This window comes from Gopherus evgoodei, chromosome 11, assembly GCF_007399415.2.
Source record: "Gopherus evgoodei ecotype Sinaloan lineage chromosome 11, rGopEvg1_v1.p, whole genome shotgun sequence".
Classification (NCBI taxonomy): Eukaryota; Metazoa; Chordata; order Testudines; family Testudinidae; genus Gopherus; species Gopherus evgoodei.
In genome coordinates, this window is record NC_044332.1 from 8,115,443 (window position 1) to 8,132,498 (window position 17,056).

Consider the following 17,056-nt stretch of genomic DNA (forward strand, 5'->3'; position numbering starts at 1 on the left):
TACTCCTTCCTAGACAGTCTCTTCCCAATCTGTATGTGTGAAACTGATTGTTCCTTCCTAAGTGGAGCACTTTGCATTTATCTTTATTGAACTTCATCCTGTTTACCTCAGACCATTTCTCCAATTTGTCCAGATCATTTTGAATTTTGACCCTGTCCTCCAAAGCAGTTGCAATCCCTCCCAGTTTGGTATCGTCCGCAAACTTAATAAGCGTACTTTCTATGCCAACATCTAAATCGTTGATGAAGATATCGAACAGAATCGGTCCCAAAACAGACCCCTGCGGAACCCCACTTGTTATACCTTTCCAGCAGGATTGAGAGCCATTAACAACTACTCTCTGAGTACGGTTATCCAGCCAGTTATGCACCCACCTTATAGTAGCCCCATCTAAATTGTACTTTCCTAGTTTATCTATAAGAATATCATGCGAGACCGTATCAAATGCCTTTCTAAAGTCTAGGTATATCACATCCACCACTTCTCCCTTATCCACAAGGCTTGTTATCCTATCAAAGAACGCTATCAGATTAGTTTGACATGATTTGTTCTTTACAAATCCATGCTGGCTATTCCCTATCACCTTACCACCTTCCAAGTGTTTGCAGATGATTTCTTTAATTACCTGCTCCATTATCTTCCCTGGCACAGAAGTTAAACTAACTGGTCTGTAGTTTCCTGGGTTGTTTTTATTTCCCTTTTTATAGATGGGCACTATATTTGCCCCCTTCCAGTCTTCTGGAATATCCCCCGTCTCCCATGATTTCCCAAAGATAATAGCTAGAGGCTCAGATACCTCTTCTATTAACTCCTTGAGTATTCTAGGATGCATTCATCAGGCCCTGGTGACTTGCAGGCATCTAACTTTTCTAAGTGATTTTTTACTTGCTCTTTTTTTATTTTATCTTCTAAACCTACCCTCTTCCCGTAAGCATTCACTATATTAGACATTCCTTCAGACTTCTCAGTGAAGACCGAAACAAAGAAGTCATTAAGCATCTCTGCCATTTCCAAGTCTCCCGTTACTGTTTCCCCCTCCTTACTGAGCAGTGGGCCTACCCTGTCCTTGGTCTTCCTCTTGCTTCTAATGTATTGATAAAAAGTCTTCTTGTTTCCCTTTATTCCCATAGCTAGTTTGAGTTCATTTTGTGCCTTTGCCTTTCTAATCTTGCCTCTGCATTCCTGTGTTATTTGCCTATATTCATCCTTTGTAATCTGACCTAGTTTCCATTTTTATACAATGCCTTTTTATTTTGTAGGTCACGCAAGATCTCAAGGGTAAGCCAAGGTGGTCTTTTGCCACATTTTCTATCTTTCCTACCCATCGGAATAGCTTGCTTTTGGGCCCTTAATAGCGTCTCTTTGAAAAACTGCCAACTCTCCTCAGTTGTTTTTCCCCTCAGTCTTGATTCCCATGGGACCTTACCTATCAGCTCTCTGAGCTTACCAAAATCCGCCTTCCTGAAATCCATTGTCTCTATTTTGCTGTACTCCCTTCTACCCTTCCTTAGAATTGCAAACTCTATGATTTCATGATCACTTTCACCCAAGCTTCCTTCTACTTTTAAATTCTCAACAAGTTCCTCCCTATTTGTTAAAATCAAGTCTAGAACAGCTTTCCCCCTAGTAGCTTTTTCAACTTTCTGAAATAAAAAGTTGTCTGCAATGCAGTCCAGGAACTTATTGGATAGTCTGTGCCCCGCGGTGTTATTTTCCCAACATATATCTGGATAGTTGAAGTACCCCATCACCACCAAATCTTGGGCTTTGGATGATTTTGTTAGTTGTTTGAAAAAAGCCTCATCCACCTCTTCCACCTGATTAGGTGGCCTGTAGTAGACTCCCAGCATGACATCACCCGTGTTTTTTACCTCTTTTAGCCTAACCCAGAGACTCTCAACACTTCCATCTCCTATGTCCATCTCCACCTCAGTCCAAGTGTGTACATTTTTAATATATAAGGCAACACCTCCTCCCTTTTTCCCCTGTCTATCCTTCCTGAGCAAACTATACCCATCCACACCAACATTCCAGTCGTGTGTATTATCCCACCAAGTTTCAGTAATGCCAACAATGTCATAGTTGTATTTATTTATTAGCACTTCCAGTTCTTCCTGCTTATTACCCATACTTCTTGCATTTGTATATAGGCTCACACAAAGCAGGTAAGTCCCTCTATGACTAGGCCTTCTAAGTGACCCACCAAACTCATTCACTTGGGCCCAGATCCTCAGAGCTATTTAGGTGCCTAACTCCCACTGATTTCAAAGTGAGTTAGGTGCCTAAATACCTTTGTGGACCTTAGCAACTTAAACATTGATACGGGATGGTGCTGTGTGTTAAAACTGTACAAGAAGGCACCTTCCCATGCTCATGGCACCACTGCTGTCTGACCTCCAGGTCACAGATGCTGGGGCGGGCAGTGGAGCTGCCTCTTACATTGCTTCCAATTCAGACTGTGCGCTCAGATAGTGGCAGGACCTTGTGCTCCCAGCTGTTCTGGGGTGAGTTCAGAGCAATGGCTATTTGTGCCTTGGAGTGCAGTGGTTCTGTGGCTTGCCTTCAATGCATTGTTCCAGGCCCCTTCCCGAGGCAGGTTGTGGGGGTGTCCAGCCGCGTTGGTTCCACTGATCAGGTTGCCAGATGAGAGAGGGAGTAGCCTGAGTGCTTCCCCCTCCCACCAGTCAACTCCTGGGAATAAGGCAGCGACTCCTATCAGTGTCATGTTCCGTAGCGTGTCCCGTAGATGGCAGTGCTGTATTGCAAATCGTCCGCAGAGAGCAGGGCATCTTTACAGGTCCCAAGCACATTGATTTTACTTGGGAAGAATTCCTTTGACTTCCCCCATAGGTCGAAGCTTATGGGAATAATTTAAGTTGTGAATGTGAGTGAGGTGTGTTCTCACCTGCTCCAGGTGGTCACTTTACATTCTCCAGATGTACTGTACCTCTCAGTAATACCTGGAATCCTGGCCCCATGGACAGAAGTGGCTCTGCCTCCCAGCTGCCAGGCAGGCGGAAGGGCTGTCAGTGACGGATTGGCGAGCCCTGCAGGATGGAGGAGATCTGGAGTCTGTTCTAGTGCACTACACAGGGTCTGACAGCAAGAGACTCCGCTCAGCCCTGACCTTGGATTCTAACAATGGCATTTATCAAGTCAGTTCACCTCAGTGCTCTCATTTGTAAATTGGAGCTAGCAGCGCTTAGCTCACAGGGGCTCTGTGCCATGGAATGAGCTGCTGCTGTATAAATGTCACTTCACCGCAACGCACACAAAGCAGCCACCTCCTCTCAGGACAATTTACAGAACTGTCCCTTGGAAAACTTTTCTAAATAGAGGTGACTAGGTGTGGCTCCTCCCACACTCCTCTCCTGCAGCCCGAGGTGGATCGTGGCATGAAGATTCCCGCGAGCATCCCAGGCTTCCTTTATATAAAACAAGTCCACTCCATTTCGGGTGGTCCCAAAGAATCATGTTGATTCTCGTAAAACACTGAACCTTAGTTCATTATCATATAACTTAATTTATGAAGGTTTGGTCAGGTGTGCTGGGATCTACAAAGCCCATACTGGGCACTCAGGGGTGAAGGAGCTGCTCTGGGTCTAGCCAGCCCTGCCACACTTGCGAGAGATGCACAGCCAGGAGAAGGAGCTAAAAGGGAGCAGACCCGCTCACTGGGGAGCAGGCCAGGGCTGAGAGCAGACCCACAATTCGCAGCGCCTGAGGAACGGGCCGAGGGCAGGCAGGCTCTCTCCCTACAGCAACTGCGCACAGGTCCCTTCCTGAGGGAAGGGACGACCTGCTTCAGATGCATCCCTGGCAGGATGTATTCCCCTCCTTCTCATACAAACTCAGTTTGTTTGTGTTAATTCCCTGGTTTGGTTTAGGGACTCTCCCAGCAGGGGAGAGACTTGGCACTGACCTTTACTGCTGCCCAAGAGAGAGAATGGCCATACCTCGCCACAAGGAGGCACCCAATGGTGAGCTGACCCCCTTCGCACCGCCTTGCTACAGATTGTGAGCAATAGCGGGGTGGGATGTGGCCCAGGGAGGGCAGCCTTGATGTGCTCCTGGGTGTCAGACCTTGGATAGCCCTCACAGGGCCCTGGCCTGGAGCCTGCTGGAGTGAGAGGGCCCTGGCTCCCTTACCAAACCAACCCTCCGCGCTTCCAAGGGACAACCTCCCCATCCACTAGGCAACACTCCCCAAAAGTGAAGGCCATCACATCAGGACATTGCAGGAAATTGCCATCTGTCACAGGCACTGAGAGGGGCAATAGGCCTCACTTCATAGAACCATAGAATATCAGAGTTGGAAGGGACCTCAGGAGGTCATCTAGTCCAACCCCTGCTCAAAGCAGGACCAATTCCCAACTAAATCATCTCAGCCAGGGCTTTGTCAAGCCTGACCTTAAAAACCTCTAAGGAAGGAGATTCCACCACCTCCCTACGTAACCCATTCAGTGCTTCACCACCCTCCTTGTGAAATAGTGTTTCCTAATATCCAACCTAAATCTCCCCCACTGCAACTTGAGACCATTACTCCTTGTTCTGTCATCTGCTACCACTGAGAACAGTCTAGATCCATCCTCTTTGGAACCCCCTTTCAGGTAGTTGAAAGCAGCTATCAAATCCCCCCTCATTCTTCTCTTCTGCAGATTAAACAATCCCAGTTCCCTCAGCCTCTCCTCATAACTCATGTGTTCCAGCCCCCTAAGCATTTTTGTTGCCCTCCGCTGGACTCTTTCCAATTTTTCCACATCCTTCTTGTAGTGTGGGGCCCAAAATTGTACACAGTACTCCAAATGAGGCCTCACCAATGTCGAAGAGAGGGGAATGATCACATCCCTCAATCTGCTGGCAATGCCCCTACTTATACAGCCCCAAATGCTGTTAGCCTTCTCGGCAACAACAGCACACTGTTGACTCATATACAGCTTCTTGTCCACTGTAACCCCTAGGTCCTTTTCTGCAGAACTGCTTCCTAGCCATTCGGTCTCTAGTCTGTAACAGTGAATGGGATTCTTCCGTCCTGAGTGCAGGACTCTGCACTTGTCCTTGTTGAACCTCATCAGGTTTCTTTTGGCCCAGACCTCTAATTTGTTTAGGTCCCTCTCTATCCTATCCCTAACCTCCAGCGTATCTACCACTCTTCCAAACTTAGTGTCATCTGCAAACTTGCTGAGAGTGCAGTCGACGCCATCCTGCAGATCATTAATGAAGAAATTGAACAAAACCAGCCCCAGGACTGACCCTTGGGACACTCCACTTGAAACCAGCTGCCAACTAGACATGGAGCCGTTGATCACTACCCATTGAGCCCGACAATCTAGCCAGCTTTCTAACCACTTTATAGTCCATTCATCCAGCCGATACTTCTTTAACTTGCTGACAAGAATACTGTGGGAGACCGTATCAAAAGCTTTGCTAAAGTCAAGGAATAACACATCCACTGCTTTCCCCTCATCCACAGAGCCAGTTATCTCCTCATAGAAGGCAATTAGGTTAATCAGGCATGACTTGCCCTTGGTGAATCCATGCTGACTGTTCCTGATCACTTTCCTCTCCTCTAAGTGTGTCAGAATTGATTCCTTGAGGACCTGCTCCATGATTTTTCCAGGGACTGAGGTGGGGTTGACTGGCCTGTAGTTCCACGGATCCTCCTTCTTCCCTTTTTTAAAGATGGGCATTACCTTAGCCTTTTTCCAGTCATCTGGGACCTCCCCCGTTCACCATGAATTTTCAAAGATAATGGCCAATGGCTCTGCAATCACATCCATCAACTCCTTTAGCACCCTTGGATGCAGCGCATCCGGCCCCATGGACTTGTGCTCGTCCAGTTTTTCTAAATAGTCCCGAACCACTTCTTTCTCCACAGAGGGCTGGTCACCTCCTCCCCATACTGTGCTGCCCAGTGCAGCAGTCTGGAAGCTGACCTTGTTTGTGAAGACAGAGGCAAAAAAATCATTGAGTACATTAGCTTTTGCCACATCCTCTGTCACTAGGTTGCCTCCTTCATTCAGTAAGGGGCCCACACTTTCCTTGACTTTCTTCTTGTTGCTAACATACCTGAAGAAACTCTTCTTGTTACTCTTAACATCTCTTGCTAGCTGCAACTCCAAGTGTGATTTGGCCTTCCTGATTTCACTGCTGCATGCCAGAGCAATATTTTTATCCTCCTCCCTGGTCATTTGTCCAATCTTCCACTTCTTGTAAGCTTCTTTTTTCCGTTTAAGATCAGCAAGGATTTCACCGTTAAGCCAGGCTGGTCGCCTGCCATATTTACTATTCTTCCTACACATCAGGATGGCTTGTTCCTGCAACCTCAATAAGGAACTTCACTCGGACACAGACTGCTACAGATCAGGGACAGAGGCTGCGTTCCTGCCCCTCCCACCCTCTGTCAGCTCAGCCGCCCTTAGCAGCACATAGTTCAACTCTCTTGTTATCCTCTGGTAAGACCAAGCAAAAGTTCAGAACAAAGCCACAGGATTTTTCAGAGCCTGTGAAGGGGGAAGTGCGGTGACTAGAGCGGATGCGGGGAGTCAGGACCCCTGGGTTCTATCCATGTCTCAGGGGTGGGTATCTGTCATCTGTGGTCAGAGCAGGACTCTGGACAGTAATGCCCTTGGGAGCTGGTGGCTCCTGAGGTCTTGCTCTAAGTCTGGAGGGGATGGCAGCCAGTCCCAGCCCTGCCCTGTTCCTGGAATGCCGGGCAGAGATGGAACACGCGGGGCGCTACCACTGCAACCAATCAGAAGGCAGAGCTCGGAGACAGGGGTTGGTTTACATTCAGTTGTCGGCTGTTGGTGAAGTGGAGCAGAGCGAGATGTGTCACAGCCTGGGCGCTCCCCACCCAATGTCCCATTGCCATGCAAAGGGAAGGTTGGAAACTGTGGTTGTTTCCGGGTACTGAAGGACCTCAGCCCAGGCGAGACCATCAACCCGGAGGCTGAGGACAATTCCAGGTCAGGCTACTAAGAGACGCCGAACTGTCCATTGGACTCCGGGGCAGGGAGCCTCAGCACCACCCTGCCTGCTCAGGGGGAGCCCTTGTAAGAAATCCCACGTTTACTTGTGAGTTTTAAGTTGGCCAACGTGTACGTCACCCTTCCCAGAGCAGGATCCCAACAGCTGCTCTGCCTGGGCTGGGGCTAGGAGGGAGCCAGAGGCGTGGGGGAGTTAGGCCCCTTGTGAATGTTGGGGGTGGAGGGTTTAAGGTATTGTCAATGGTTTAATATTCTAGTTACTCCTCTTCTTTCCTTAGCCCCAGGCCTTTCTTTCCTCTGCCTAATTAAGCCCCCCCTCTGGTATCATTACTGGGACATTGGGATAGTTATTTTCTCCTCTGTGCATTGGTCTACACCCCTAGTGTATTATATGGTACTAAACACTTCCCCAGGGCACAGCAGCCCTTGCGACCCAGGCACTAGGAGGGCTCCCCTCGGGTGGAGTCAGCAGGTGCCAAGAGAAGGACCCAGGTTTCATCGCCCTGAGGGAAGAGGGGAGAAGCTCCACTGAGCAACAGGGAGAAGGCTTGAGCCAGGCCTCAGGGCAGGGGTTGCAGGGCTATTGGCTTCTCTTTCTGGCTCTGCCACTGCCCTGCTGTGGGACCCTGGGCAGGTCACTTCCCGTCTCTGTACCTCAGTTCCCCATCTGTCCAGTGACGGTATAGACATGTCTCAAACTCCTGGTAGTAGTGAGTCCTGATCAAATCACGAGTGTTAAATCCTCTGAGCTAACAAGGCAGTGGGAGGGTTATTTGAGCAGGAATCCCTGCTGATCTTCTGGGCACCTTCCAAGCCAATAACAACCCGTCTTTGGGGATGTACTGAAGAGCAGCTTTCCTTGGGTAAACCTCACAAGGGTGATCCCATAGTGCAGATGGGCTCAGAGTGGGGAACAACTTGCCCAGTGTCTGAAACCAGCCAGTCACAGGCTCCACTCACCACCTAAGGCGCCGTCTCCTGGCCTCTCTGGGGATTGGCTCTTTCCAGCTCTGACACTCCCTTCTGCAGCTGGTTCACATGCTCTGCCACCCTCTCTCTTTGTGACTCAGCGTCTGGCGTAGCAAGAGCAGCCTTCACCTCCACTGACGGTCCGTGCCACTTGCCCAGCAGCCGATACGGGAACTGAAGCCTGCCCTCCTCTCCAGGTTCCAGCTCAGAGACCCTACAACCAACAGCTACTGTTTATACAGTGCCAAACCTTGTACTAGTTCCCTGGGCGGCTCCTACTTCACTTCCACCAGGCTCTTTCTCCACCCTCCTCTTGTACACCCTTTCCTCAGGATCAGGTTCCCCCGAGCTTCTACAGTGACAGCAGGGTCCACACTACAGCCTCTTCTGTTCTCAGCTTCCTACTTGACTACCAGCTCAGCCTGTTCCTGTCCAGATTACCCAAGAATCATGCTGTTGCCAATTCCTTACTATCTAATATCTAAAGGTTAATTTATAAGAGAAAAGAAAGAGGAGAGAGTTAAAATGGTCAAAGGAATCAAATACACACAATCTTTACAAAGTTCTTGGATCAAGTTTGTAGCAGTGATGGAATAAACTGCTGGCTTACAATGTCTCTGGTAACATCCAAAAGATTGGAAGGTCCCCAGTCCATTGACTGCAGTGTTCCTGTTAGTATAAGTCATAGAATCATAGAATATCAGGGTTGGAAGGGACCTCAGGAGGTCATCTAGTCCAACCCCCTGCTCAAAGCAGGACCAATTCCCAACTAAATCATCTCAGCTAGGGCTTTGTCAAGCCTGACCTTCAATACCTCTAAGGAAGGAGATTCCACCACCTCCCTAGGGAACCCATTCCAGTGCTTCACCACTCTCCGAGTGAAAAAGTTTTTCCTAATATCCAACCTAAACCTCCCCCACTGCAACTTGAGACCATTACTCCTTTGTTCTCTCATCTACTACCACTGAGAACAGTCTAGACACATCCTCTTTGGAACCCCCTTTCAGGTAGTTGAAAGCAGCTATCAAATCCCCCCTCAATCTTCCATAGTCCAGAGATCCGAGCAGGAAAGAAGCAAAACAGAGATGCTTCCAGAGTTTTTTACAGTTTCTCCCATGTGGAGGGAAACTCATTGTCCCAAGCAAAGCCCCCAGCACAGTTTGTGGAAAAGTACAGGCACAAGATAGAGTCCAGTGTCACATGAACTGGTCACATGCCCTTACCTGGTTTGATGAGTCAGGGCAGGGGCCACAGGCATTGCTCATGTTCTGGTTAAAATGTCCATAGGAAAGTCCATCATCAGGGGGGAAACCTTCATCTATGGCCCATTATATTTGTTAAAGGGCCATCAACTTGAATAGTCTATTTGCAATGTGCTGGCTAGACTGGATGTAATCTACCTTGTGGGTGTCACCCCAGGAGCAAACACATTTGAAAGACAGGTACATAGTCAATATTCACAACTTCAGATACAACAATGATATATGAATACAAATAGGATAATCATATTCAGCAGCTCATAACTTTTCCATTGACACCTTACATGACATACTTTGTACAAGATTTGTCGCAAGTATATAACGTGGTAGCAACAATGATATACATGGTCATATTTCATTCGCCTAACATCACAAAGCCTACAACACACAGCCATAGAACCCAGGAGTCCTGACTTCCACACCCTTGCTCCAGTCACTTCAGCAGATCTCACTCCCACTCCAGGCCAGGGCCATTGGCAACAGGGGCCAGGTTGCAATTCCCAGCTCTGGGAGGCAGTGTTCTGTAGTGGTTAGTGCAATGGCCTTGCAAGAAGGATCCCTGGCTCTGTCACTGACTCATGACCCTGAGCCAGTGGCTTCCCCAGCCCAGGTACCGCTCCCCATGAGAGGGGCTGAATCTCCAATCTCTACATCCCAGGGGTTGGAAGACTTCAGGAACATGTGTAAAGTACTGGGGGATCATAAGCTGGGAGGTGTCATCCCCTCCTCCACACACACACACACACAAAGTCAGTGTTCTGGTACCTGCTGCTGGCCTGAGAGTTCCCATCCCTTGGCAGTAGGACCTGCTCGTCTTTTCACAGACGTTGTTGCCTGCTCAGTGTCTGCACCCGCCCTGCCGGCCGGGCAGTGTAACGCCCCAGGGCAGGACCCCTCCAGCCTGGACTAGGAGATAAAGGAGAAGGGAGGGGGCAGGCAGTGATCTGGAATATCTGCCTCCAGAGATGCCATGCAACGTTTCCTTATCAGCGTCTCCTTTCTGTCCAGGGATGGCAGAAATGGGGGATAATCTTCCCCAGTGAGAGACTGATTTCTAAGCACAACCCCCTGGAGCCCCTTGCTCAGAGCCTGGGCAGCATGTTCCCTGTAGGGTGTTCTCCAGAGTCAGCTCCAGTGTGTTTAGGAATGTCCCAGCCATGGGCTCCCAGCCCTTCCCTTGTAGAAGACTGTTCCCCAGCCTGGCAGTAGAATCACAGAATCTCAGAATATCAGGGTTGGAAGGGACCGGGGGCCAGACCCTGGGAGGTGCTGAGCACCCGCTACCCCCATTGAAATCAGTGGGGATCCAGGCACTCCACTCCCCAGGACTGGGCCCTTCTGAATCTGAGTTGGGGAAGTGTCCCAGGGGAAGCCTGGACTCCTGAGTTCTCTTCCCTTTCAGGCTAGGGAGGGAGTGTGACATGGGGCTGCAGGAGGGAGCTGTTTGCCCAAACTACTGCAGGTCTCAGTCCCTGACCCCACTGCTGTGAATGGGGGAGACTCCCCTGGTGTCCCAGTGCCAGGATGGCGCAGGGGAGCTTTGGGAGCAGTCTGTCCTATCAGATCCTGCTGGTGTGTGCAGATCCCACTCCAGGTGCCCCTTGGGGGGCATGAGGTGAAAGGGAGTCGCCCAAGCTGGGCGGGCAGACAGGCTCATTGGCAAGAGGCTGCGTTGCCCCAGACTCACAGCTACCCCCGCTCAGTTCCAGGATGGATGTGCTAAGGAGGATGCGGAGGAGGACGGCTCTGCGTGTGGCCCCGGAGCCAGCAGGAGGCAGCTGCCAGCAGCCCCAGGCAGAAAAGGCCCCCTCTGTCCCTGCTGGGAGGGAAACAGCCACCAGCCAGCCCAGGACATGGACACGGTTGGCCTTCCTGACCAGGAAGAGACCAGTTCCCACAGCAGGCACTGAGCAGGGAGAGGCAGCATCTGCTCCGAGATGGAGGTGCCCCAAGTTCTGCCCGGGCAGGCAGGACCCAGCCCATGAAAGGAGCCAGGCAATGCAGCTCTGGGTTTGCTTTTGCGTCAAGGCCAGCCCCCAGGAGTCCAGCCCTACGGCCCAGCAGGAGGCATCTCCCAGCCTGCTTCCTGGTGACCTCCCTGCCTCTCCAGGGCAGGAGATGGGGGGAACCTGTCGCAGCACCAGCAGCTCGGCCTGCTCCCGAGGGGAGAGCGGACGTTTCCTGGGGGGTCCCTGGAGCACGGAGGCTGAGTGCTCCTCCACTACAGGTGAGGAGACCCCCTGGGCACAGGGAGCAGTAAGGGGCCATTTACACCCAGTGCCATGTTGCTCTGTCAGTCACTGGGGGATCCCAGCAGGGGCACCGGAACCAGGGGGAGAGGGAGTCTATGGCCACCACACTTTTTAAATGGGAGGTCTGTGCCCACCCACTTTTGAACATGGGATAGTGTGAGGGATAGGGGGCTGCATTGCCCCCACTCCCCAACTGCAAGCCTCAGGCAGGTGCAGAGCGCTGCAGCAGGGCCTGCTCTTTCGCGGTAGAGGAGCTGATCATCAGCCAGAACAGCAGAGAGTCCTGTGGCACCTTATAGACTAACAGACCTATTGGAGCGTGAGCTTTGTGGTGAATACGTGCATCCGACGAAGGGGTATTCACCCACGAAAGCTCGTGGCTCCAAAATGTCTGTTAGTCTGTAAGGTGCCACAGGACTCTCTGCTGCTTTTATAGATCCAGACTAACACAGCTACCCCTCTGATACTTGATAGCCAGAACCAGGCAGTAGTAAGAGCCACCCAGGGAGCCCAGGCTGTGGTGGGGAGCCCTGGACCCTCCACCTGCTCCTCACCTGGCTCAAACCCAGCCCCAGCCCAGGCATGCTGGAGCTGCAGGAGTGGAGGCGGGGGCAACTATCCTGCAGCCTCAGCCCAAGAGCTGCCGCAATGGGGAGAGGCACCTCTTCTCCACAGCCCGGGAGCTGCTGTGGGGAGACAAAGCTGAGGGGAGTCCTCTCTCTCTGCCATAGCCCCAGAGCACCCTCCTGCTCCCCAAACCCCTCATCCCTGGACCTACCCCAGAGCCCACACCCCCAGATGGAGCCCTCACACCCCTGCACCCCAACCCTCTGTCCCAGTCCTGAGCCCACTCCCACACTCCGAACCCCTCAGCTCCACCCCTACTCCATCAATTTTGTTATGTGCACCAATATGAAGGTGCTGTGTCACACATCACCTCCATATTGGTGCACATAACAAAATTAATTCTGCACGAGTGGGAAAAATTAGAGGGAACACTGCTCATGGCACTGGCTCCCCCATTTCTACAGCAGTTCTAGCACTCCTGGATCCCAGCCAAGGGGTTTGGCCTGATCTTCATGAGCCCAATGACACCAACGGGAGTTGCACAGCCACCCCCTGCAGCAGGGCATGATGGGAGCTGCTGGCAATTGGGTCTCTGGTGCTCTGGGGGTGGGCTCCTCTGAGGGAGTAGAGGGCAGTTCAGGGATCTCTCTTCCATGAGGCCCTGGGGCTGAGGGGATCGATGTGGGGCCCTCTCTGCCATTGGCAGTGGGAAGCATTAACACTATTGTCCCTCAGGGCCCCGTTCTTCCTCTTCCTCCCATAGCAGCAGCAGGAGTCACCCTCTGCCCTTCTCTCCCCGATGCAGACTATCTCAGTGACTTGTCAGAGGAGAACTGGCCATGGAGGAGGAGGAGAAGGAATCAACCAAGAAGGAGGAGGAGGAGGAGGAGAAGGAACCAGCCACGGAGGAGGAGGAGGAGGAACCAACCACGGAGGAGGATAATGAGGAGGACTCGGCCTCAGAGTAGGAGGAGAATAATGATGGGGACGCAGCCACAGAGGAGGAGGTTATAGCCAAATATTTAATTTAATAGAGGATTTATGGTTGTAGTTACACACAATCATTTAAAGGATGATGAATAGGTTTAAGCAGGACAGGATCATAAGAGTATAATGTTGATACGCATTTAGAAGGGATGAGTGTATTCAGCATATAAGCCAAGGAAGGCCGTAAAGCAGGGCCTGCAGGCTGAGGCCTGTTAGATTTCAGCTTTGCCACACTAGTCCCAAGGAGGGTTGACATAAGTCGATGACCTAGAAATTACCCTGTAGCAGTAAAGCCACAAGATTATTGTAAAGAATGTTCAAATGGGTGATGTTCAGGTTAATAGACCACAACGCACCTGTCTAGACCGCAAGACACCTGCTTGTAACATCATGAACAATTCTGCAGTAACTACAGGTTACCATGGGGATTTGTTTACCTAGACGCATAATGAGAAGAAGAGGATTTAAGGGGATAGCCAATGAGAAATGGGGCACCCAAAATTAGTGGAGTGTGGAAGTATTGATAAGGAAAAAGGGGTTGGAACCCTTATGCATATGTATGAGCTGTAGTGGGTGTAAATGTGACTCAAACTAAAAGGTGTTGTGTGGAGGAAAATGCTAGGATGTCAAGCCAGGGGTTGTAATGATAACAATGATGAAGAGAATAACGACTGGTCCCTCAGCAGGAGATGTGAGATGTGGGTGAGGCTGGTCACTGGGCTAAACACTTTGCACTCTCTTTCTATCTGCTGTTGAGTAAACGTGGGATTGTTTATTTGCTTAGTGAATTTGTTAATAAAGCAGAACTGTTTCTTGTGTGTTCTAGGGTCTCTTAATACTAATAATATTCCTGATGCTGTAGCCCTCAGGAGACCAAATCTTTAACCAATGTTGTCTAAAAGATTAATCAGTAATCAGTACACCGATCCATAAATAAGGCTACAGATTAGGGTCCCATCTCGGGTGCCATGGATCATCTTACCTACTTGTCACAAAGGTAGAAGGATTTATGTAACGTGTAGGTGTGAAATAAATAGACCTTTAAGAAAGTCCACTAAAAATCTGTTTGCCTTAATAATTAGAAGGGTAATAAGTTAAAGTCAGGTGTATTAAGGCATAAATTGTTTCTATGCCTATAAATTGCAGTTTTTGTATAATCTTTTGATCAGGACAAACAGGGAATAGTAAAAGTTATAAAGCTCTTCAGACAGCAGTCAATATGTTGCTGTACATAGAGGGGGAAGTAACTTTGGGGATGTTTGTCTGCGAGAAGACAGCAGACAACGCAAATAGCTTTAACTTAAATGTGTCCAAATCAATTTAAAATTAGTGTCCCAGAACCCATGTTAAATTGTTATTTTAAATTGTCTTTGTCATATGGTGCAACTAATGTAGTGTCATTTAAAATAGTATAAGTTGTATGGTTTAGCTTTTTTAAAAAAAGGTTATATCTGATGTAAATGTAAAAGTTGACTTAGTAAATAGAGGTAGGGGAAAGTGACCTTGCTCACTACCCCTGTAACCTGCCAAGTATGGTCGGGGAAAGAAAGTGAAGAGGTCAAAGGTAAAAGCCTGGGGTAAAATTGAAATATTAAGTACATGTACTGTTCTGTTGCTGAAAGTTTGCATTATTTTTGTTGTTAAAAAAAATTGGGTTGTTAAACAAAAAAAGTATTCTTAAATTTAACCAGTCAGTTATTGTATGTTATTAGCCCAAAGATAGGTATCCAGTCAGTTACCATTCCGGACACACCCACCATGGGCACAGTAAAGGAAATCAGCAATCTTTTGTCTTACACAGGATTCATTCTTCTAAGGCAGTATTAAAACCTCTACAAAAATAAATGTAGCAGCCTCTGCTATTCACAAATAACAGTCATGGATATTAGCATTAATTCTCAATAAAAGTGTTTACACTTCTTCCTTATAACACTTCTATAATTCCCTAGGTAAATAAAGCAGTTAATTTTTTTAATCATTTGTTTTGTTTTCTTCTATTTTAGATCTAAATATTCAGGATAGACACCTTTGGTACCTAACTAAACTGTTTACATCTTAATTTTGCTTGTTAAAATAAGTCAGCATCTAAAATTAAATTGTTAATTCAAACAGGATTTGGTTTTTGTTTGTTCATTTGTTTTTTAGGTATCCTCTTGTTTAAAAATGAACACATTTCCAGTGCCCCTCAGCCTTATTGATCAATCATGCTGGTAACTATTATTAAGCAATTAATAATTTTAACCCTGGGGTTTCCTGGACCTGCCCTAAACAGCAATGTTTAGAGGTCTGTTTTATGTATTTAACTCTTTGTTCTCTGATGTTTTATTTTATGTTTCAACACAATTAGATTGAAATTATTTTGTCTTTATTTATCCCTTAATTATGTTTTAGGTCATGTGCATGTTATAGGATTTTCAATTTAGGGGAGTTATTTTTATTTTTGTTGTTGCAACAAAAACATTTTGTGCACAAAGGTATAAGAAAGCTAATTAATAAAACAATTTTTGTGGTCCCACACTATTTCAATATTAGAATTAGCCTACAACCACCATTGGTGTACTATTACAATACACTAATTGTAGTTCTTTTTTGCAAATGTTAGTCATAAATACAGGTATATTTGTTTATAATTAAAATATGTATTGGTACAATGTTTTTGGTTAATCTTAATTTTGAGTTTGTCAAGCAATGTAGCAAGTTGTTTGGCACAACCCAGGTTAAAATGTGTAAATTCATTAAAGAAAAACTATGACAATATTTATGTAGCGTTAATAGCTATGGTATGGCTACAATGTTTTATAATGTAACTCTATATTGATTGGTTATCTGTGTTAATAATTGTTAAACATCATCAAATTAATGCAAATAAAATCAGGTTCCAGCTAAGTAACATAATACTGAGGTCATTATCAGGATTATCACCCCAAGAAGGGGGCAAAACCTGATTTTGAGGGATTTCTCTTAAATCAAATTTCTATTTATGTGTGTGTCAGGAGAGGCTTGTGTAATGGCATTTTCTGATGCATTCTCAGTTAATATTTGCTTTGTATTCTCTTTGGATTTTAGTTTAGATGTGCAATGCCATTATAAAATTGAGGTCATTCTGGTATATTGAGAGTTCACATCACCTGCTCAAATGATTCACTCCTCAAGCATGCAAAGAGTGTGCAAAATACTCACTTGTTTTATGAGTGTTTTAGCCTCTTGCCTTAGCAAACCACTGTACGTTTTCATGGTAAAAGCTCAATGCAAGCGGTCACTTTGTAGGTCCCAACAATAAAGCTAATTTGCTAGCTAAAAGAGAAGTGTCAAGAGGCATGATGTAAACAGGCTATCACACATTTATGAGTCACCCTGTACTCCCATCCATTGTCTTCAATTAAGGGAAGTAAAAACCATCTCAATCTTTGATGTTAAAAGCCCTAAAAAGGAAAACTAAAATATCTGTAAAACGTTCAGTGGAGGATGTTCCCTATGAAAAACATCAGGGAACAATTATACCCTCCACATTGATTTTGTAGGACCACTATCTCTTGTGATTGTGAATCCAAAATGGGTAGATTTTCCCTTTAAAGGTAATATTTCTGCCACCACTAAGGCTCTGGGAGAAAAGATATTTGTTGCTGGGGGCTCTTATCAAAAACAACATCAAGGCAAGAGGAAAACCACTTTATTGGTTCTATATTTCAAAAATATTGATAATATTTGTCTGACCAACCTGGTTACCTTCTATGCTGAGATAAGTGGCTCTGTGGATATGGGAAAAGCAGTGGATGTGATATATCTTGACTATAGCAAAGCTTTTGATATGGTCTCCCACAATATTCTTGCCAGCAAGTTAAAGAAATATGGGCTGTATGGACTATAAGGTGGATAGAAAGCTGGCTAGATCGTCGAGCTCAACAGGTAGTGATCAATAGCTCCATGTCTAGTTGGCAGCTGGTATCAAGCGGAGTGCCCCAAGGGTCCGTCCTGGGGCCGGTCTTGTTCAACATCTTTATTAATGATCTGGATGATGGGATTAATTGCACCC

At 47.5% G+C, this 17,056-nt stretch overlaps 1 protein-coding gene across 1 annotated transcript in view; it reads right to left on the minus strand.

The window, feature by feature from the left end:
* LOC115659809 (lanosterol synthase-like) overlaps positions 1-10,038 on the minus strand; it is a 62,301-nt gene extending 52,263 nt beyond the window's left edge. The window contains exons 1-2 of the mRNA XM_030580491.1: positions 9,983-10,038; positions 9,182-9,358 (exon numbers count right to left, since the gene is read on the minus strand). Of these exons, the coding sequence (XP_030436351.1) occupies positions 9,182-9,216 (35 nt within the window). The 5' untranslated portion in view covers positions 9,217-9,358; positions 9,983-10,038. The remainder of the gene's footprint in view (positions 1-9,181; positions 9,359-9,982) is intronic.
* Between the last annotated feature and the right edge of the window lie 7,018 nt (positions 10,039-17,056).